This window comes from Thermobia domestica, chromosome 6 (genome assembly GCF_964235325.1).
Source record: "Thermobia domestica chromosome 6, izTheDome1.hap1.1, whole genome shotgun sequence".
Classification (NCBI taxonomy): Eukaryota; Metazoa; Arthropoda; class Insecta; order Zygentoma; family Lepismatidae; genus Thermobia; species Thermobia domestica.
Window position 1 is genome coordinate 21,967,502 of NC_137459.1, and position 25,048 is coordinate 21,992,549.

Sequence of the window (25,048 nt, forward strand, 5' to 3'; positions counted from 1 at the left end):
TCATCTGCAGTAAATTTATTGTTAGCCATATTTTGTTTCCTACTGCTCTTGATCCCTAATATATTTAACTTTTTCCACAAAATTTTCGAGTTACCAGTGCTGTTCGCTAGGTTCGAGGCAAATTCCGTTTTGGCTTTCCTAATTAAGTGTGTACATCTATTTCGTAATATTTTATATATTTTTAAAACAATCGTTAGCATGTACTGGATTATCTTTACGGGATGTCATGTATTGTCTATAAGAGGAATCGAGTTTAGCCATTAAATTTAGAATTTCTTTAGTTATACACGGGGAAGAAGGTCTCGATACTTTGCGTTTAATGAGTGGAGCATGCTTATAAAGTATGTTAATATCGCGGTATTAAAGAAATTAAGTTGTTCGTCTATAGACGAAGAGTTGCAGATTACCTGCAAGGGAATATTATCTGGACAAAAATCTTTTATGTTCTGAAAGGATTTTCAGATATAGATCTTAGAGAGGAAAAGTGTCCGAAATGACGAAGAACTGGACTTGACTCTTGTGCACTGATCCTCCAAATCTATCCTTTTACTTTAAAGGTTTATTAGGTACTTGAAAAGCATATGTACACTGTAAAAAATCGTTGTGTTATTTCAACGACATGCCTACGTGTTAACACAATTGTGTTAAAATATAACACCAACAGATGGTTATAACAACTCACTCTCCATTTGGAGTTGTGTGTCGAATGCCGGTAGTTGAAATGACACACAGCCTGTATGTTAAATTAACACAAGTGTAGAATCTTCGGTATTGTTTTCTGCGTAATTACCAAATATGCTGGCCATCTAATTATAAAGGTTTATGTCTTAAGTTACAGTCAAACACAGTAGAAAACAATACCTAAACAAATCCAGGTATTCGCAAAATTTCAACGTGCAAACCGCACGATGTGTTCTCAATTGTTTTACATAATGTTTCTGAAGAAATATGTCAACAGAGAGAAACAATACCGTATTACTGTGTCACTTCTATATACATTGCACTAGAGCTCACCAGTCAACATGCACAACACAAGCTTTTCCAACACAGAAATATGGTTCCATCAACACCGCACACGGAGTAATTTCAACACCGAAATAGGTGTCGTAGTAACACAGAACTGGAGTCAAACTAACACGAAAAACGATGTTAATCTAGTGGTCTGAAGGTGAATTTTAACACAGAGAATGTTGATTTAACACCAAAACGGTGTTAGTTATACGGCTTTGACCTTGAATTATGACACAGATTGTGTGTTGAAATAACAAGAAAATGATGTTGAAATAACACAGGGGCTGTGTTATATTAATGCTTGACATGGTGTAATATTAACACAAAATAATTAACACACTACACACTGTGTTACTTTCTTCGTGTTGGTGCAACATCGCTACAAGTAACACTCAACACTTTTATCCACAATACCGACCCTGACATGGTGCGGAATCAACACCGAAAATACTAACACAGATCCGAATTTAACACCGCTAAACACCGATTGTGTGTTGGAAACTTAACACACCGCCTGTGTTAAACGCTAACACCGCGGGGTCTGTGTTGAACTAACATCACATAGTGGTAGTCACGCTGGAACCACTGCCCTGTATTAAATTTGAGTTGAATTATCAACCATTTTTTACTGTGTATAAAGCTGAATTTTAAATGATTACATTTCAAGATGCACGAAAAGTACAAAAAAATAAAATAAAATTCAAGGGAGGATCGGAAACTAAGGTTACAAGGATAATATTTCTGGTGTTTCGTCTTTTTTATAAAGGAATGAGGTGTGTGCGGTAATTGTTATACATAGAGTTAGCAACTGTGCAGACTTTCAGCCACTCGCCACTTACGGCACTAGTAGTAGGTAAATACAAATGGTGACTCGTTCGGAAAGCTGATTTCGTGAAAAAGTCCGCTCAGTGACTCGATTTCTGTGGACGGAACATGTAACCGTGGCTGAAATTTACCGACAGCAGGTAGAGGTTTATGGAGAGACTGTAATGTCGCGTCAGCATGTCGCAAAATAGTGTCGAAAGTTTGGGGCTGGTAGAGAAAACATCACCGACGAGGAGCGCAGTGTTCGTCTCAGCACGGCATCAATAGCACTGACATCATTGACCACCCTTCCTACAATCCGGATATCGATCCAAGTGACTTTCGCGTTTCCCGCACTTGAACGAGCATCTACAAGGTCGTCGCTTCGGTCTAGAAAAGGAAGTGAAACTCTTGGCTGAACACGCAAGGACATGATTTTTACCAGGAGGGAAACTTCAAACTCATCCCACGATGCAACAAGTGTCCCAACCGATATGAAGACATTGTCGAAAAATAACCTAATGTATGTGCTATCTGTTGGCTGTATTGGTTGTATGAAATAATATATACACGTTTTACTGCAGGCTTTGTAACTTTACTTTCTGATTAGCCCTCGTAAAAATAATTATTTCATCTTTGGTAACATAAGTGTCATATGTAAGTTAAAATAAAATAGAGGCATCTCCCTCGATGCATTTAATTGATTTTTATGAACTTCCCATGAGTTTAATACGCTATATTACGGAACACCAATATATTATTAAATGGAATGTACTAATATCACATAAAATTTTATATAGATAATAGTGTGTATAGTATTCGAGTAGTGGTTTTGATTGTTTGTATTACATTGCAACAGAAGAACTATTTTCAACGTTTTCCAGTTAAGAATTCTTCCCTTTTAGAAAAAAAAGAAATACCAAAAACAAATAAATAATTAGAAAAATAAGATAAAATTTATCGAATTTTTACCTGAGTGAAGTTTCTGCCAACGCTGCGAACGAATGCGTAGTCGGCTGGGATAACGTCAGGTCCTAGTTGTAAAAGAATTTCTCTTCGTAGGTTGTGTATCGTTAATTCCGGAATTACTCTGAAAAAGAAAGAAGATGGATTTTTAGAATATTTCTCTAGTTGCTTCGTGCAAAGTTTCGATTCTCTGTCTCTTTTGGTTTCTCCGTTATCACGATTGGACATTCTAAAGTATATTAAAATATGGTAACGTCATTTCATGATTTTGTCGTCAAATCGGCACGGGTTAACGTTCTCGTAGGGAGCTTCTGTTTCACTAATGCGTGTTTATGGCCACATGGAATACATTTCGTGGGTGTGCGTATCGTAATACGAAATTACCTTATATAAGGGACAATCTAATATATACATGTTAAAGTTTTCAACTTGGTCAGCTCTCTCGATTGGTCAACAACTTAACTTCGCTTTAACTCCCTAAAGATACACTATACTGATTAATCTGTGCTTTTGCTTTTGTGCATTGGTCATCTCAAGTTGAGCATATGCTATATATATATATCTCAGTCTCTTTTGACTCCTCAGCATGAGCGTCCGAAGGGGAGGGCAGGGTGGGGACTGGGCCCTTTCCTGGCTCACGGAAATGTATACGTAATACAGCAAACCACGTACATTAAACACCAGAAATACCAGACGTAATATACTAATCCTGTTCCTGTCACCACGGCATGGCGCGTCCTCAGGTTGCGGATCGAGGAGAAGGCCTCTAGATATAGAGGTTAGCTGCGAATATACTGAATAAGCAGTCGCGGACAGACGACTAGGACTGATCCTCCAGCTTGGGGGTTTGGGTAAGGCTAACACCCTCATCCTGTAAAAAAAGGTACTTGTTCAGAAACATTCACAAACACAAACTCATTCTCCTTATCTGGAACAAGGAAGAATTGCCACAAGAGTGGAAAGAGTCAATCATTGTTCCAATTCACAAGAAAGGCGACAAAACTGACTGTAATAATAATTATCGAGGCATTTCTCTTCTGTCAACATCCTATAAAATCCTTTCAAATATTCTGTTAGCAAGATTGACCCCATACGCAGATGAAATTATTGGAGATTATCAGTGCGGATTTAGATGAAATCGATCAACTATCGACCAAATATTTACCATTCGCCAAATACTCGAAAAGAAGTGGGAATACAATACCCCGGTACATCAACTATTTATTGATTTTAGAAAGGCTTACGACTCGGTTAGGAGAGAAACATTATACAACGTTCTTACAGAGCTTGGAATACCGAGAAAGCTAATTAGATTAATTAAGATATGTTTAAGTGAATCCCAAAGTAAAGTCCAGGTAGGAAAATTTTTGTCCACGAGCTTCCACGTCGAAAATGGCCTGAAACAAGGAGATGCGTTGTCGCCATTATTATTTAACTTTGTGCTGGAATACGCCATAAGGAAAATCAAAGATAGCAACCAGGGCCTAGAGTTGAACGGCATTCACCAGGTTATGGCATATGCTGATGATGTAAATTTAATAGGGGATGATAGGAGAACAGTAGAAATAAATGCAGAGATATTATTAAACGCTTGCAGGGACATGGGTTTAGAAGTAAATGCAGAGAAAACTAAATACATGGAAGTGCGTCGGGACCGTAATACGGCAAATTGTGGAGGCGTTAAAATATTAAATAATACTTTTGATAAAGTGGATACTTTCAAATATTTAGGATCAATATTAACAGACGAAAATCATATTCACGAAGAAATTAAATGTCGACTAAAAGCAGGGAATTCGTGTTACTATTCGGTTCAAAATCTCTTGTTGTCGCGAATTCTGTCAAAGAATTTGAAGCTTAAAATATACGAAACGATAATCATGCCTGTTGTTCTGTATGGTTGCGAAACATGGTCACTTACTCTGAGGGAAGAACATAGACTGAAAGTATTTGAGAACAGGATCCTGAGACGAATATTTGGACCCAAGAGGAACGGAAATGGGGAATGGCGGAAACTTCATAACGAGGAACTACATAATTTATACGGTTTACCCAACATTGTTAGAGTCGTCAAGTCTAGGAGGCTTAGGTGGGCAGGTCATGTAGCTAGAATGGAAGAAAGTAGAAACGCTTTCAAAGTCTTGACTGGTAGACCCATAGGAAAACGACCATTAGGAAGACCTAGGCGCAGATGGGAGGATAATATTAAGATGGATCTCGCAGAGATAGGAATACAAAGTAGAAACTGGATCCAATTAGCTAAGGATAGAAGTCAGTGGAGGGCTTTTGTGAACGCGGCACTGAACCTCCGGGTTCCATAGGCCATAGAGTTAGTTAGTTAGTTAGTTAGTTAGTTAATATACTAATCATCATGATGCCCCCCTAGAAATTTTTCTTCGGACGCCGCTGCTCCTCAGTGATGTATGAATTTAAATCACTGCTTGACCTCATATGGAAGGTTATTTCAATTTTGCGCTCTTAATCACGTTCCGGATGCTTCCTCTTTTAAGACGAAAAGCTTCGACCTGAGTAAGTTAGCTAATTTAAAGGCTATGACATTACTAACATTGGACTGCAAAAGTCACTACGGTGTAGTGATGTGTGTGAAGAAGAGGAGATCGACACTCAAGGGTTGCACCGGGATAAATTCATCTTTCATGGTTGGCATATTTTAACTCCATGCAGCGGGGACGATTAAGAAACTTTAAATAAAATGTACATGATGAGATATTTCTATATCAATTTGGTAGTAGTAACAGTAATCTGCAAGAGACCGGGGTAAAATCTTTAACTTTGGCTATATAGGATCAATCTCCTTTAAGTTATGCAACCTGAAATGATAAGCAAATTTGCATATGAATCTTTCTTTCAAAGTGACTGAGCTCTTGTTTACCGACAAAACACACATAATAAAGGAAATAACGTTTTAAGAATACTAAGCTCTTTCGTAATTGTATATTACTGCTTGATTTCTGCTTTTCTTCAACCTTTAGGTCTTAAGAAATACTCGATACTCAAATAATTTTTGTGATAATGAATGTTTATTAACATTGCTTGATAACTAGGCTTTGTTGATCTCCCTATACAAAAGGTTATAATACAAAATGCGGAATACTAGATCCTAGTTATACAAAAGTTGTCACGTCAAATTGATGGAGATTAAACAAAATATAGCTAGACAGTCCACAGGACATTAAGCGGCAATTTATGAGAGAAACCCCTTTCAGAGTGTATCCTTTATGAATTCAGAAAACTACATTGCTAAGATTACTTACATAGGATGCCGAATCTGGTCCCAGCTTCTTGTAGCGCACGCGCACGGAAACTTATACACAACCGCGCACTGAACTCACAGTATCTTATGCAAAGCTAATGCCACCTGTCCTCTTTGGTGATTTTACCATAATTGTTTTTTTCACAGACTATTCGATTGATTGCAGATTCTTTATTAAAGCTAAGTTCCTCCTCCATCATCTGTACTAAATACTGTTATTTTCCCATTCCCTCATTCCCTTGTTGGCACAAACTGCGTAGGTAGGGTGGCTAATGTTCAAAATTTTAACTTAAGACCTCTCAGAAAAAAGTAGTTTGTGTAGCACACTAGACTTCGTGCATACGCCACTCTTTGAGTGACGTAAGTCAAGACTGACACATTTCGCTTCTAACAAGGGACATCACCCAGTTGTCCGGCTCCGATTTCAATGAAATTTTTATTGCTGATAGAGGGCATGTATTCATTACTTGTGATGACAGAAATTTTTGCCATGGCGCATCTTTTCTATTTTTTCATAATTTTTAAAGGTTGTGATGTGATTAATAGAGATTACTGTAAAAGTCCCTTGAAGTCCCTTACTAACCTTTGTAAACGGAGTGATAATGAAAGAATAACCATGTAGATACTTATAGGGCCTAGGGGGAAGTCGTATTGTACGTATGACCTTGACGGCAGACATCTTGAAATCAGCCATTTTGAATTAAGGCCAAGTTTTTTAAATGGGAATAGGGTAATATGATACATAATTTCGGGCTAGAATTTAATCAGGAAGACAACGGTGAAGTTAGTTCTAAGATGCGCCCATTTGGTGAAAAGTTACAGGCATATTAATTGTTTATACTTACTATGTGCGTAAGTCCCTTACCTCCGCTTCTAACCCGTGTATTAATGATAATAAGTGGATAAAGGTTTCGGTAATACATATTATGGCTAGAGGGAAGTGATACGATAAGGGTATCATTGACGGCAGCCATGTTGAAATCCACCATTTTGAATTAAAGTAAAGTTTTGAAAACTGAAAACCATAGCATGTGGCACCAAATTTTAACAGTAAATTTTCCCCAAAAGCCAATGGTATGCTTAGTTTTGTTCTATAGTTAACCAGTATTAATTTATGACTCTTCTAATGTGCAGGAAACGTCCACTATTCGATCTTTCAAACTGGCAACACTCCTAATTTTCACCGCATGTTTTAAGATTCCAACTGGCACTTTGCAATTGTTTCCATGGCTCATGTTTTCTAAATTTATTACATTTTTCAAGAGTTGCGTTTGTCAGTTCATGAGTAGTGTTGGGATAAGCATCCAGCAATCTTTCTGAATTTTGAAGACTTGCCATGTGATTATTAATTTCATAGGCAATGTAATTATTTATTTCCTATTTTTCAAAAACTCGTTTACTGACATGAATCATCGCAGAACGAAAGAACTTCAACTTTGCATTGAGGTAATACCGGAGACGTAGCTTGTAATGGATAGTAGATGAGACGAGAAATAAGTTGAAAATTCACTTCAAAAAAGGAAACGAAATATGATTGTTGTGTAAATCAATGGTCTTTTGTTTTGTTTTATATTTATTTGTTTATTGTATATTTATTTATTTATTTATTTATTTATTTATTTTCTATGGCAATATTTTAGCTAGTGAGACAAAAAGTCATTCGTTTTCTAGTGATTGTTGTCGATGATTCATGTTTGTAAGATTTATAATCAGTATTGATCGGGAACTCGATTAAGTTACACCTCTTTATAAACAAGTTACCTGTTTTCATACTTTGTTCATGGTACAAACAGTGTGTTGGGAACAGTATATTATGCCTCTTTGATATTTTCTATCATTGCTGCTGTTCCGTTAAGCTGTAAAGTTGTATTTATATATATATATTAAAAAATACTGTTTGTCGTTTGCGCAACATGTAGGCTACAATTCATGAAAATTTTGAGTTCGTGTTACACCAATTTCTTATAATTTTATTTGTATTTCTTTACATCACATAGGTCCATATGTTCCTCATATACCCTGGGTTAAAATAAATAATTATAATGCCTAGGAAATTAATAATTACATGGCAAGTCTTCAAAATTCAGAAAGATTGCTGGATGCTTATCCCAACACTATTCATGAACTGACAAATCGCAACTCTTAAAAAATGTAATAAATTTAGAAAACATGAGCCATGGAAACAATTGCAAAGTGCCAGTTGGAATCTTAAAACATGCGGTGAAAATTAGGAGTGTTACCAATTTGAAAGATCGAATAATGGACGTTTCGTGCACATTAGAAGAGTCATAAATTAATACTGGTTAACTATAGAACAAAACTAAGCATACCATTGGCTTTTGGGGAAAATTTACTGTTAAAATTTGGTGCCACATGCTATGGTTTTCAGTTTTCAAAACTTTACTTTAACTCAAAATGGTGGATTTCAACATGGCTGCCGTCAATGATACCCTTATCGTATCACTTCCCTCTAGCCATAATATGTATTACCGAAACCTTTATCCACTTATTATCATTAATACGCGGGTTAGAAGCGGAGGTAAGGGACTTACGCACATAGTAAGTATAAACAATTAATATGCCTGTAACTTTTCACCAAATGGGCGCATCTTAAAACTAACTTCACCATTGTCTTTCTGATTAAATTCTAGCCCGGAATTATGTATCATATTACCCTATTCTCATTTAAAAAACTTGACCTTAATTTAAAATGGCGGATTTCAAGATGGCTGCCGTCAAGGTCATACGTACCATACGACTTCCCCCTAGGCCCTATAAATATCTACATGGTTGTTCTTTCATCAATACTCCGTTTACAAAGGGTAGTAAGGGTCTTCTGCAGTAATCTCTATTAACCACATCACAATCTTTAAAAATTATGAAAAAATAGAAAATATGCACCATGGCAAAAATTTCTATCATCACAAGTAATGATTACATGTCCTCTAGCAGCAATAAAAATTTCATTGAAATCGGAGCGATGTCCCTTGTAAGTAATAAGTCTTGGCTAGTCAGTAAAATAAGTAAAGTTCAACTGTAGTGAAATATTGTAGATCGAAGCTTTGTTCCACAGCATCCACACGTACGAACTGAATGGATGATATTCGGCCTCTGCACCCAGATTCTTTTAGCTTATACTGTATATTAGCTGTTTGCGGAACTGACCTTTCCAACAAACTTATTTCTATTTCAAATTTAGCTACTGAAAGCTGAAAGGGAATGCTGAATGCTAGTTTCCCTTCCTATTTGATATACGTACCCAAGAATAAACTCTGTTCACCAAACGATGTATTCGCTGTTGTTTTTTTAAGTGAATTTATTATTTTTTCATGTTTTGCTGGTTGTAGACGTGAAAGTATGAAAGATTCATCACAATGTATTGTATCAAAGTCGAATAGTGCTCATGAGGTTACCGGGCAAATTACTTTCTCATGAGGTTACTTGAATCAACAGGTTTCAAGAAAGTATACACATTATTCAACCAAAATCGGATAATTTCTAAGTAGACTATACATGGAAGTTGTTTTGTTATGGCATTATGAATACGAGCTGAAATACCCGTTCTTTGCACGCAGAGAAAATATGCTCTGTAATCAAAGTGACGTGATGAGCACCCAGCTTGAGGAATTTCAAAAGGATTAGGCAATTTTTGGACCCAGAAAACCACGGATTCGACACTAACCCTCGTCATTTTGGTTATTTATTTTTCACATTTCCTCACCCGTTATACGTATGGGAGTATTACTCTTCATCTCAGCAACCCCATAAACTATGGATCCAACAGTAGAGATGCAAGGGCTCGGAAAAAAACCGGACTTTTTTTTTAAAAAAATAAACTCGGTTTTTTTTACTTCGCTTTTTTGCTTGGGAAATTTTGGGCTTTTTTCAAAATTCTGCTTTAAATTGATAAAACAGAATTTGTTTCGCTTCTCTATAACACAAAAAATCATTTAATTAGTGGTTGATGCCGATAATAATATAAAACCTCGAAAATAAACTATGAATTTCGAAAAGATATTTCAAACAATTTTTCCTCAACATATTTACATTATGAATTCCACAGGATTAACCAATGTATATAATAAGAATTTTTTAACCTCCTATATACAAAAGTAAGCAGAGTTGGCAAGAACCATGGTTGTTTTTGAAAATGCCAAAAACCCATTTTTGGGGGGATGTTTAAACCAGGGTTTTTTGGTTTAAACCAGGCTTTTTTGATTTAGATATTTTGCTTTATGTATTTATATTACATATTCACAGAAATAAGTTTGTTTCGCCTTGGTGTTATTATGCAACAACGGGGTTATGCTGGAAGAGGTCACATAAGCTTAAAGAAGTCCGGTCAGTAAATTTCTTAAATTGAGAATCTCCCGCCCTAGCCATCGGGAAAATCCCGTCATTACTTGAAATGTAAGACAATAACGGGAAAATCCTGTTATTGCTTTGCATGTAAAACTTAAAGGTCAACGTATCATAATCAGTACGCTAAAACTGAGTTATTAAATTACAAATTTAGTATGTAGATATCATTGAAAGTCCAATCCAAGCAAATGTTGGAAGCTACGTAGGCAATCGAAAATTTTTGCCAATTTCTATCAATATATTTAAGCAATCTTGGCTTCTTTATAAAGCAACAGGCATTTAGGCATGCAGAAATATACAATTTGGTTTGTTTTGTATGTTTAGGCTTAACATCCTTACGAAATACCGAGATTATCAAGGAGAAGACTTTCGCTTAAACTGACATCCGAACCGCTACTTGGTTTACGCATGAAAGAAGGGTTATGGTTCGACCGAGAATTGAACATGGGACACCTTGATTAAAAGGTGAAATGGAAATAAAACTATTGCAGGTGGTTTGATATCTGGAAACGTCACCATGAAGTTCACACGATTCGCATTTTTCATTCTTTTTATTTTTTTGTTGGTTTAAACCAGTTATTTAAAAAAAAAAGGTTGGTGTAAACCAGCCAACCCTAAAAGTAAACACTTCTTTTAAAAGAATACACAAATAACTAGAAAAAAAATAGTATGTATTATTTTTACTTCCAAATATTCCATACCCTCTTTTGGAAACAAAATAAAATTAAAATAAAACATAAGAGAAATACTTAGATTTATATGATACACTTAAAGGCTGCACATCTAGAGCTTTTGGTTCTATATATTCCTGAAATTCTACAGTTAAGTTTTATATAACCACCATCACGGTTTACCCAATCCTCAAGTTTTCTGAATTTTTAACAAGAGGGATTCAACATATCATTACGGAACTCCCCCCCCAAAGGACTACGGACTACGGAATAAGTTAAGCTAAATACAACTGCACAACAAACATGATTGAGTGATTAGCTTTTGCGCTTCTATCGGGAAGTCCGGGATTCAACCAGCATTCGACCATTCTGACAAAGCTTTTCTTCATTCCATCTGTGAATGTAGAAATAGTGCGTGTACTGTGAGTTGGCCGACTTCCTTTCTTATTGTTTTTAAATCGTTATTATTACTAATTACCAGCAGTGACGGTTTTGCGAAGGTTAGGGGGGCGGTCTTTCGGACTGAAGCTCGTTCCCCAAAGTTACGGAATGTGTGCAACAAACGAAGTATCTATTAGTTATGCCTTTACTCATAAACTTTAAGCTCCCGTCAAATAAATATTACAAATGTTTAGAAAAACTAAACATTAGTAAGAAAAACCCTTCCCAAAATACTTTTCTAAATCCGCCACTGATTCTCAGTATAAAATGATTTTTAAGGTTGTATCCGGAAGATTATTGCTAAACATATAAACGAAACGAAATATTAGTTATACCTGTACTCATAAACTTCAAGTACCTCCCAAATAAAATTAGGACTTTTTAGGAAACGAAACAATCAGAAAAACCCCTCCTAAAGTAATCTTCTAAATCCGCTACTGATTACTTGTATAAATTGGTATTCAGGGTTGTGTCCGGAAAATTATTGCTAAATCACTTCACAGCTACAGTATAACAGAAATGTGGAAGTACGATTTGACGGATATATTGGAAAACGTACGCTTTGACGGATAAATAGAAAAACGGGCAAGTTTAACTTTTGCGCTAGAAGCTAGAGTACTAAAAGCTCTTAGAAATGAAACACGGATGACAAAATAGAGAAGAAAAAATATGTCGATAACTCAAAAGTTAAAATAAAGTTAAATAGCCTCTAAAATTGCCCTCAATTACTACATTCTTCATGTTAGCTTTAATTCGTAAAACATGTGCTCCATCCATCTTGATGGTGAATTTCAGAGCGAAATATTGCATTTAGGTCATGGAATTCTTATCTAACTATAGAATATACTATAAGAAAGCTATTTAGATAGAAAAATCATGAAAATGAAAAAAGCCAAAATTTCCAAAATTCTCGTTTTTTCCCAAAAAGCCGGCTTTTTATGTAAAAAAAACATTGATTAAAAAAATCCGGCTTTTTTGAATCTCTATTCAACAGTAATATCAGTCGTTTTCCATTATTTCTATGTCACTCTCTCTCAGTCCCCTGAGGGGATGCTAGAAGCGTCTTACCGCACAATATATTTTTTATAGACTATAAGTCATATGTATACGAAGTTTGGTTGAAATTGATCCAGGCTTCCAGAGTTATACTGAAATATACACACATTCATCCATCTAGCCATCTATCCATATATATACCTGTATATACAGTATATGGCACTTCCGGTATCTGAGATAAGTTTTAATATTTTATAAGAAATCCAGTTGCACTGATTGTGTCGCATTGGGCTGTATGTAAGCACGGCACACCCATCTGAATAACTACAGCTTATTGCAATGTACATAATGTACATTGCAATGATGTACGCAGATGTACGCACCGATGTGGTTTGGAATCAAAGACGAACCATCGATAATCGACGGAGGACGACACTTCTGGAATATGATCCACTTGTCCCGATATCTATAACACTATTTGAGAAATCTGATCGATAGCGTCTTCCAGCCAAACGTATTCCTCGCCCATCCTGAAAATCTTCTGCTGGCTTTAATAACCAACCAAAACTCAGGCATACGAAATCTTGGTTGGAAAGAAATTAAGAAAGCAAGAGGGTTGAACGAAAGCAAAATACTTCGCACTTTTGTTTTACCAACCATCAAGTTTAATGCAGAACAATACTATGATATGGATAATTGCGCTTCATGCTCCCTCCACGAATCTCCATTGACCAATTATGTTACAAATGAAGAAGTAGATGACTATATTAAAAATAGCAGAAATTCAAAACATTCCTGCCATACCCAAGGAGTGGAACGACTTGTAAATATCATCATAGAGGCTGCTTGCTCCATGATCAGCGTCAGCGCACGTAATGACTACATCAAAGCGAAGTTGGAATCTAGAGGTTATATGCCAATATTGAAAAAAAAAGTGACCATAAAATCTAAGCAAAACTAGAACAAAAACTTGACCTACCCCTTAGTAAAATCATGTTTGCTGACATAATTTGCAGTGGGTGGATCTCGCAGTTCAGCCACCTCCTCGTGGTGAGCTCTTGATTATTTTAAAAGCATAATAAGCTATGAAAATAAGCGAAGTGTTGAACTGTAATTAAGGAACTGTTAGTAATTAGAAAGTTAAATGTTTTACTTAGTCTTTTATACCGGAAAAGTTTCGAAGAAAACTCAAAGTCAAAACCAATTGGAAAACATCAATAGAAGAAAAGGCATTTTTAGACTGAAATTGAAACTTTTTGACCAAAAACATAACAAACAGCATACAAAATCACCCTTGAGACACGAATTTAACATATTTGTCCTAAGCAAAACAATAAACGACAATAATGCAGAAAAAAATACATAAAATAACCAAATAATGATATTTTTTGGTGAAATTGTTGTTTGTGTTGCATACCCAAATCACCATCAGAACTTCAAGGTCGATGCGCGCCACCTAAACTACCTCGTAAAAATTTTAAAAAAAATCATGCGTGTTTTTGGCCACAAATGGCCACTTTTCCGCAAAACACACCTTGACATTTCGGAAAGAAGTTTTATTTTTTTCAATACACCCTACTGTACGTGGTTTCACTTTTTTGCTGACAACCACGGAATTGCAGAGCTTGATGGTGTTTTCTTCACTGGTGAGGGGGTGATTTAACATTAGTGGCTACGTGAACAGCCAAAACACTCGAACTTCGTCAACTGAAAATCCACATGTTTTACACTCTCAGGAAATTGGAATTTGATGTGTCATATTACATCGTCGTATAATGGGCCCCTGTACCAATATTGCTCAGTTAATTGTACTTCTTGCTGAGGATGAAAGTTCTTGCTTTTTCCAGCAGCACAGTGTTACATGCCATACATCTAACGACACCATACATTAATATTATATGTTGAAATCGCTTCCTTTCCCATCATTAACGGAACTTTCATGTTCTTGACGCTAATCCTTACATTTCCGACGCTTTGAACTCACGTTTACTGAGTGGGAGTGCATTTCTGGGCATTTTTCGTTACATGTTCCACACATGTGAATCACCCTGCTCCATCTGTTGTGCTCTACCGACACTCCAGATGTCTTTCTAGAGCATTTGAGTACAAATTCGCAACACTTAATACTCAGAACTTCACTGTTGCCCATCATCCGTACCTGGCGATTATGCAACCACACACAACGAGCATGAAGGTATCCACCATTTTGTATTTGTTCCAGATATCGACTTAATACAAACGTATTATTCTTACCTGGTAGAAACCCTATCAATTCATATCCATTTATACCAATTTTCATTTGGCAGATTATCCGGGACTCCGTACGTTCCTTTGGGGAATCCCTTGCGCGTGCATGGTAGGATTGTGAAACATGCAAAATTCAATACAGCAGGTATGACTTCTTCAATGAATTTTTTACCCGCCCTCTTTACGTTGGGTAGTTTCCGAACTATTGGTGTCCGAAAGTCATTTTCCCACGCTTTCGGCACCTTGTAGATCTGAAACTATGTCCGATAGCGGAAAGTTCAAAAGAACTTTTTTTCTTGTCTCAGTGGCAGGATTCACCTCCCAAGAGTTGTAACACTTATTTTGCAACACCCGATATATAATCTAAAACACGTAGTATCTTCTTTCAAATTATGAGCTTATATCCCAATTTTTACATCTACAACTTTAGCAAATCCTCACATTGAACGGTTTGTCATTAAAATAAAGGAAATTTGGATATTGTAGAAACGATTCCCCATTAGGAGTCGAATTTCAGAGGACACTGAAACACAATTTGCATTATTTTTATTTTCGACCAACAAAGCATTCAACAAGAAAGGATCACTCTTGAGTAGCAGGTTCAATGTCGGACTTAAAAAGAAGTTGGTCAGGTGCTATATATGGAGCATTGGACTGTATGGTTCAAAGACTTGGATATTACGGAAGTTAGAGAAGAAATATTTAGAGAGCTTCGAAATGTGGTGTTGGAGGAAGATGGAAAAGATAAAGTGGACAGAGAGAGAGCAACAAACGAAGATGTTTTAAAACGGATAGGAGAGAAGAGGACACTTCTAGCCACCATCCTTCGTAGAAAGGAGAATTGGATTGGACACATCTTGCGAAGAAATTGTATTCTTCATACTGCAATAGGAGGAACGATGGAAGGGAAGCGAAGAATAGGAAGAAGAAGAACACAGCTGATTGATGATTTGAAAGATAGGAGAAAATATTGGGAGTTAAAAGAAGAAGCTGAAGATCGGGAAAAGTGGAAGAAACATTTCCAGGCCCAAATCTAAAATTGAAAAAAAAAAAAATCCTCATTAGTCGCAGAACCTGCCGAAAGGCATAATACTTAATATTTGGTCTAGGAATTAATTCGTGCGGTTGGTACGCACACATTGAAGCTGTAGTACAAACACAAAATACATAAATACCTTAAGAAAAATATTGTCCATCGCTAGCCACCACTTTCGCCCATCTGTCAGGCAATGTACGGATTCCGTGGCGAAAGAAGTCCTCATCCTTGGAAGCGATCCAGTCAGAGACCCATGTTTCGATATCTTCTGAAGAAGTAAACCGCTGTCCAATCAAATCGTTGTTCATGCAATCGAAGAAGTAGTAGTCCTAAGGAGCAACGTCTGGTGAATACGGCGGGTGGGGTAAAACTTCCCATCCGACATTTTCTAAATAGGTTTTGACCGGTTTTGCGACATGTGGGCGAGCGTTATCATGTTGAACAATAAGTTTATCATGTCTGTTCTCCCATTCTGGTCGTGTTCTGGCCAGAGCTTGCTTCAAACGCATTAATTGTCGTCGATAACGTTCTCCATTCATAGTTTCACCCGGTTGCAGCAGCTCATAGTACACCACACCTTTCATATCCCACCATATGCACAGCATAATCTTTGTACAGTGAATATCTCGTTTTGGTTGTGATGGACCTGGTTCACCTGGTTTCACCCAGGCCTTTTTTCGTTTAGGGTTCTCGTAATGGATCCACTTCTCATCACCCGTAATAATTCGATGCAGAAACCCCTTTCTGCTCTGTCGTTGAAGCAGCAATTCGCAAATGGTTTTTCGTCTTTCAACGTCTCTGTCTTTCAATTCATGTGGAACCCAATGTGACATCTTTTGAATCATTCCCATGGCTTTCAAGCGTTTGGAGACTGTTGTTTGATCAACGCCTAATGCTGCTGCAAGTTGTTCCTGCGTTTGACACAAATCCTGCTCGAGCAATGCTGTCAATTCTTCGTCTTGAATTTTTTTTGGCTGTCCAGCTCGCTCTTGGTCTGCCAAGCCGAAATCACCACTTCTAAACCGTGCAAACCACTTCTGACACGTTCGCTCAGCTAGAGCATGGTCACCATACACTTCCACCAAAATACGATGACTTTCATTCGCACTTTTCTGCATGTTACAGTAATGCAGCAGGACACCCCGCAAAAACACTTTATCAGGCACAAATTGCGCCATGTTCACTTAACTACAAACTGGTGTTGTTGACGCTTTAATCCACTGCCCTATACTACGAACGATACGCGATGACAGGGGTTTGCAACACATGTGTGGATACACGAAACTGTGGGACGCTCCGTTCGTTGCGCCATCTCTTGTCCACCCGCACGAATTAATTCCTAGACCAAAATAATAATAACAATTTTGCCCACAGCTATTTTATAGCAACTTAACTAAAACAATCTCAATCTAAAGAAATTAAAAGAATCCTAATGAAGAATAACATGAGGAAACTTAACCTAACGGAATCTAAATTAACGAACCTAAAGTAACTAAACCTAGGTCAGCGAGTGCAAAGGTAATCAAGAAAGTTCTGTCGCTTTTTTCACCCTCCACCCTGGCACACCCGCTATGTCACCTAAGACGTACCTGAAAGATCAAAATAAGTTTCCATCAGCACCGACGTTCTGGAAAGCAATGGATTCCATCATGGTAAAACTTGGTGGGCCGTGAAGCGAAGAATGTATCAAGTGCGTTTTGCTCTTCTACTAGGGATTTGAACTGAAAGTCTTCTAAGGTTGTCCAAGCATGGAACAGGTGATAAACAGGCGGTGCAATGTTCTTGAAGTATGGCGGATGCAATAATGTTTCCACTCCAAGGCGTAAAATGGTGTCCCGGGTCATCCTAGTCACGCGAGGGGCTTAGCGTTGTTTGCGATTCAGAAGTGCGGCCTCCAGAGCTTTGAGTTTTTGTTGAACACGGCTCAACTGCTAAGAGTACACAGTTGCATTGATGCTCTGACCAGCTGGTAGCAGCTCCCGATGCACGATGCCGCGAGCAGTCCACCAAAGACACAGGAGGACCTTCTGGTGCAATGCTGGTTTCGGCTGTTTTGAAACCAGTTCATGGGATGCTAACCATTGATGACGGCGCAGTGGAGCTTCTTACAGGATCCACTTCTCATCATATGTCAACATTCTGCCCAGAAATGGCTCCTTCCTCAGACGATACAGCAAAGAAACATAGGTGTCTGCTCGTCTTGCCTTCTGGTCCGGAGTCAAGTCAGTGGGACCCATCGACCCAACTTGTAGTGCTTCCCAAGTTGAAAGAGGTGCTGCCGAATGGTTTCTCCACTCACACTGAATTGTAGTCCAAGTTTCTCACATACCTGGCCACTGTTCGCCTCAATTGGTGCCTGAAGATTTTCATTTTGTACATGTGTTTGTCTTTTGGCACGTGAAGAGTTTTCGAGTGTTTCATCACAGTCCTTAAACTTGTTAAACCACCGCTGGACGGTCTACGTAGTCACGACACACACCAAAGACCTGACGCTGCGGCGGTGTTTGACCCCAGTTTGAACTCGTACAGCATACACGCCCTTATGACGTTCTGTGAAGGTCCCATGTTCACTCTGTCCTTACGCAAGTTCATGATGTAACTGAACTGCCACAACCAGATAGTATGTTATATATACCCACACCAACTGACTTTCGCCTTATCTCCATCCGCACTCAACTCACAGTATGAGGGTCAATTGAACACAGACCTCCACAAAAGCGACAGATCTTTCTGGGTTACCTTTATAATACACTGAGTTTGCCATATCCGCTACCACTAACTCTCATACGACAACAACTACAACAATGTAGGTAAGTCACCAATAAACACATTATCCAGGGAAGTAAAGACAGAACACAATAGTAATCCAAATTAATATTTAATGTAAAAATGAAATCTGTGAGTTTCACGTCCCACGATTATGCCGGTTAGGCTAAAGGAGACGGTGATTATGAGAAATGAATGAAATGGTGGAATGAAGAAAGTGGGAGGAAACGGGAGAACCCCGAGAAAACCCACGCACACGGTGTTTGTCCACCACAAAGTTCACTTGGCGGGAGCAGGGTTTGAACCCGGGACCCCATGCACCAGAGGTGAACGCTCTACCACTGAGCCACCGCGGCCCCTAACATTTAATGTATTGATGTGTATTTTGTTGAGTGAAACACAATCGATTGGTTTTGACTTCAATGATATGGTTGATTTATATGAAATCAAGTATTATCAAATTATTTTTATCTAAACTAGCTGAACCTGCGCCATCTATTCAGCGCATCGTTCTGTTATCACCATGAATTTCTTTCCCACTGTGCATGTCTCGTTACTCACAGAAGTAAAGGATAGGAGACTCACAAAGGAAGTGAATTGCTATGTATAGATGTTGGAGTGAGTTTGTAGCAAATATGTAGAAGTAACACGACATTAAGTGGAAATGTTTTCCGTCCGAGTACACCTCATTACGTCTCTTGAAGCCTTTGCAGTTGTTGACATGCAGATTTAAGGAAAACGCCTGCAATGTCCGTCAACCCGCCATACGTAACTTCTCTACTGGTTGCCTAACCGTATTTTCGGCATGCAACAATGTTAATCTTATGGGCTCAAAACGGCCTTAAAATATTGAATAGAACAATAACGATACGGTTTTCGAAATTTTGAATGACAACTGGACAATCTACGCAAAAAATCGACCAGTGAAAACGGCACGTTTCTAGCATTTGTGGTTTTCGAGATCTTATTGTCGAATGGATTGTGGACAAACATATAAACCTAGCATTTTAATATATAGACTAGCTGAACCTGCGCTCTCTAACAGCACATTATTCACATATGAGCATGAATCTCCTTGTTATTCCTCACAACATTTGTACATGCCCCTTTACAAACACCTTGGTAAAAATCTGCAAAAGGTATAAATGCAATGAAATCTTTGAGTTTTACGTCCCACGGTTATGCCGGTTAGGCTAAAGGAGACGGTGATGATGAGTGATGAATGAAATGGTGGAATGAAGAAGGTGGGAGGAAACGGGAAAACCCCGAGAAAACCCACGCACACGGTGTTTGTCCACCACAAAGTTCACTTGGCGGGGGCTGGGTTCGAACCCGGGACCCCAAGCACCAGAGGTGAACGCTCTACCACTGAGCCACCGCGGCCCCTGCAAAAGGTATCATAAAGGAAATATTTTTTTGATTATTTTTTCAATATCTCGCACCGTTTGCAAGATTTGAGCCTACTTTCGGTTGGAGTTTCTATTTCATGTATGATCAGTGTTTTCTTTCTTCTTGCATGCAGTATGTAATAAGCAAAATCATTACGTACACAATTAATTATAATGTCAATGATATTTGGTATTCAATGGGTAAACCACTCCAAACAATAAAGATTCATCTTAGACTGGTGAAATGATTATCCTTCGTTTTTCATTATCATTTGGGCTTGAAATAACGCCTGAGTAATATACAATCCCTGTATACAACTATGTTGTGTTGAAATGTATAACTCATACGATATGATACTTTACTTTTTTAAATCTTCGACACCAGTTTACCCCTAAAAAATGTAATAAAGAAATAACGGCCATGTTTCTTAAATATTCAATTAGAACTGAACAATCTACACAAAATTTGGAATCGACCAGCGAAAACGGCACGTTTCTAGCACTTGTGGTCTTCGAGATCTCATTCTCGAAAGGATTAGAGACACACATATAAACTTTTCTTTGGAGACAAACATATAAACCTAGCATTTTAATATACAGATTGTTTGTTTGTTTATAGATCAGCACCGAGGCTATATGGGATGTGGACCTGTAATTTAAGATGAAATAAAAAACAACGTAGTGCATTTAAATTTCAATAGTTTTTCACCAGGAATGGAACCCGTGACCACGTGCACTAAAGGCGCGCACACTAATCACTAGGCTAGTGGAGAGGGCTATATACAGGGTGTTTCAAAAGAAGACCGACAACGTTTGGGACGTGATTCGTGACACCAAGATAAGTTAAAAAGTATAGACCAACCTGGGAGCACAAATGCTTCCTTTCGGAGTTATAGACTGTCGAAAACATGAAAAAATGAAGTTTATAGGTCCACAACGCCAATGGGACCTACCGTAGTCGGGTCAAGACTTTACTTAGGAACTAATAAGTGCCCTGTCCAAAAATTCATGTTTCACAATCCTAAGGCACTCACGCAGCAATTTTATAGGTTGTGTTTGGCTACGTTCATATAATTTGAAGTACACACCAACTACCGCTATAAAAATAGTTGTGGAAGTACCGCAGGATTGTGAAACTTGGATATTGGGATAGGGCACATGCTAGTTCCTACGTGAAGTCTTGACCCGACTGCGGTAGGTCCCATAGTTTTGGATCTATGGACATCTAAACTTCATTTTTTCATGTTCTTGGCAGCCTATAACTCCGAAAGGAAGCATTTGTGTACCCAAGTTCGTCTATACTTTTTGTCTTATAGACCTCCCAAATCACCTCTCAAACGTTGTCCGTGTTGTTTTGAAACGCCCTGTATATTTTTGTTTTGAAATTCACACAAAAAAGTTTGAGAAAAACAAATGTAACATTTCTACTTAAATAATGTGGAACAACAAAATACAGCAAAGAAGGTCATTTCTCACATTTCTAATTGTCTGGCCTATTTTTATACATTATTCATGTCTTATAAAATATTTTCTAGGCATCATTTCTTTATCTATCCGTAGTAGGTTGTAAGTGGGAACAAAAGTGTTCTCTATGTGTAAAAGAATACAAAATTAAGGAAAAAAATGTAGATATACACTTAGAGAAAAGCTATTTCTATGTTTTCATTCTGTTTATCGTATAATATACATTATTAGTTGTAGTGTTTTTCCTTCTCATTTGCAAATAACAAGAATTCAGGTCATATGTGCAAATTTTCCATGATATTGTTACGACTGTTCGACTGTAGATAGCGCTGGTGGTGGCCCAGTTTGAAATTCTCTCGTGCGTGGCAGTCATCAGTCAGCGTTGAGACCGGAAGACTCAGCTCCTGATAACAGAGACTTTGAGAATGAGGGAAACATGCAACTTTCATGGACCCACACCATGCAGTGGGAAGGGAGCATATTTTAACGCGAATCACCTCTTTTTCAAGTGGATTATGCCTTGCAGTTAGTCTCGCATAAATTGCATGAAATTACCATATGAATTATGAGGTAGTGGTGCGACTAGATACTTCAAGAAACGGAATTGCATTTAAAAAGATATCCCATTTCTTTCTTTCTCTGTCAGCGTTTAAAATATTAAGTGCAACATGTATTAATGCCGCTAGCTGAGTTGAAATACACTGAAAATCAACTTGTTATGAAATCGCAAACCCAATCAGCAACACGGGTTACAATATAAAAAGAATGATAAATGAGCTTGACCTATTCTTTTGGAATTGCCGCTAAAGAATAAGAACATTGTACTGATTGATGTAGTATGTTTGATAAAGATCTTAAAGAATGTAAAAAAAAATCTAATGCGAAGATTTTGTGCACACTAACCACTCTCTATAATAACTGGATGCAATTTTCTTCTTCTTCTTTTTACATAACACGATTTAACTCTGGGTCAAATTTTCGTTTATTTCCTTCCACTCGATTTCCTTTATATTTTGCATGTATTCCTATATCTGATGACAATGCAATTTAAAATTTACGGTAACTTATAAAAATGAAAGTGACTATGTTTGTGACTTAGTAACTCTTGAACTACCCAACTGATTTCAATCAAATTTTCAACATAGATGAGATTCAAGCCTGGAAAGTTTCTTGACATTTCACTTTGACGGTTGAATTTAGGAGAGGGGTAGATATATAAAAATAAATAAAACTTAATAATACGCAACCGATCTCGATCAAACTTTTAATATACACTATGTGATCAAAAGTATCCGGACACCTGGCTGAAAATGACTTACAAGTTCATGGTGCCCTCCATCGGTACTGCTGGAATTCAATATGGTGTTCGCCTACCCTCAGCCTTGATGACAGCTTCCACTCTTGCAGGCATACTTTCAATCAGGTGCTGGAAGGTTTCTTGGGGGAATGGCAGCCCATTCTTCACGGAGTGCTGTACTGAGGAGAGGTATCGATGTAGGTCGGTGAGGCCTGGCACGAAGTCGCCGTTCCATAACATCCCAAAGGTGTTCTATAGGATTCAAGTCAAGACTCTGTGCAGGCCAGTCAATTACAAGGATGTTATTGTCGTGTAACCACTCCGCCACAGGCCGTGCCGTATGAACAGGCGCTCGATCGTGTTGAAAGATGCAATCACCATCCCCGAATTGCTCTTCAACAGTGAGAAGCAAGAAGGTGCTTAAATAATCGATGTCGGTCTGCGCTGTGAGAGTGCCAAGCAAAACAACAAGGGGTACAAGCCCCCTCCAAGAAAAACCCGACCACACCATAACACCAACACCTCCGAATTTTACTGTTGGCACTACACACGCTGACAGCTGACGTTCACCGGGCATTCGCCATACCCACAACCTGCCATCGGATCGCCACATTGTGTACCATGATTCGTCACTCCACACAACGTTTTTCTACTGTTCAATCGTCCAATGTTTACGCTCCTTACACCAAGTGAGGCGTCGTTTGGCATTTACTTGCGTGGTGTATGGCTTATGAGCAGCCGCTCGACCATGAAATCTAAGTTTTCTCACCTCACGCCTAACTGTCATAGTACTTGGAGTGGATCCTGATGCAGTTTGGAATTCCTGTGTGATGGTCTGGATAGATGTCTGCCTATTACACTTTACGACCCTCTTCAACTGTCGGCGGTCTCTGTCAGTCAACAGTTGAGGTCAGCCTGTACGCTTTTGTGCTGTACGTGTCCCTTCACTTTTCCAGTTTACTATCACATCAGACACAGTGGACCTAGGAATGTTTAGGAGTGCGGAAATCTCGCGTACAGACTTCTGACACAAGTGACACCCAATCCCCTGACCACGTTCGAAGTGCGTGAGTTCCACGGAGCGCCCCATTCTGCTTTCTCACGATGTCTAATGACTACTGAGGTCGCTGATAATGAGTACCTGGCAGCACAATGCACCTAATATAAAAAACTTATGTTTTTGGGTGTGTCCGGATACTTTTGATCACATAGTGTAGATGAGGTTCGGGCTTGAGATGGTTTTTATTATTTCACTTTGACGATGCAATAAAGAAGGCGTGGAAGGGTAAGTTAAGAAAATGAAGATGAAGGAGACTGCCTTTGTGACTTAATAACTCTTGAACCACCCTCCCAATCTCCATCAAATTTTCAACATACAGGAGTTCCGAGTCTGAAATGGTTTTTATCATATTACTTTGACGGTGCAACTTAGGGGAAAGGGAGGGAAGAGACATTTAAAAATGTTAAAAAATGACCGATATTAGTGTCGAATCCATAGCTGAGATGAACAGTGACGCTTCCGATGCCGTTTCAATCCAAATTCAGCTACGAAATTTTGGAAGAGAGAGAGGGGAAGATATATAAAAATGATCGGAAATGGACGATATTAGTGTCGATTACGTAGTTTTCGGAGTCGTTGAGATGAACAGTTATACTTCCGATGCCGTTTAAATCCATGGCACTAAAACAAAAATAGTATGTTTCGTGAGTACCGAATACATGAGATAAGGAGTTGTGCATTTAAAATTTTATTTTTAACTCAGCAAAGCGGGGAATCGATGCTAGTTCCTTATAAACAGCTAAGTGAAAATTGAATTTAAGAACCTGAATGCAATTTTCAAACTCAGAACTCGTTGGGGGATGTTTGTTTTGGAATTAGTTACCATCTTCAACACAAGATGACGCTAGTAGTTTAGCTTCATTACCTCAGAAGATATTTATCAATGATTACACCGAAATCTTTCTTTACTTCAACACAATACATGACTACTAATTTAGCTTCATTAACTCAGAACGTACTCTTGAATGGTTATTTCGAAACCACTTATTAATTGATATCTAAACAGTATTGGTTACGCTTTAACAATGTTCAATGAATTGATTCAGAATTTTGATTGTGCATCACGCAGGATTCCAAAACCTCAACAACAGAATAAGTGCATGGGCGATAGTTACCAGGCAAATGAGTTTACGCATTGCGAATAAATAACGCAATGATGGAGACACTGGTGACAAATCATCTTACTTGTTACGATATTGCATAAAGACCATGGTCTTTAATTTGTCGCAATTTGTGTCATACCCCCTTCTACTGGAAAAGTAGCA

General features: G+C 38.1%; 1 protein-coding gene across 2 annotated transcripts in view; it reads right to left on the reverse strand.

Moving 5' to 3' along the window:
* LOC145687880 (spermatogenesis-associated protein 1-like) overlaps window positions 1–25,048 on the reverse strand; it is a 239,458-nt gene that overhangs the window by 119,119 nt on the left and 95,291 nt on the right. For both annotated transcript variants that reach the window (XM_081761394.1, XM_081761395.1), the window contains one exon: window positions 2,788–2,905. In XM_081761394.1, coding sequence (XP_081617520.1) covers window positions 2,788–2,905 — 118 coding nt within the window. The remainder of the gene's footprint in view (window positions 1–2,787; window positions 2,906–25,048) is intronic.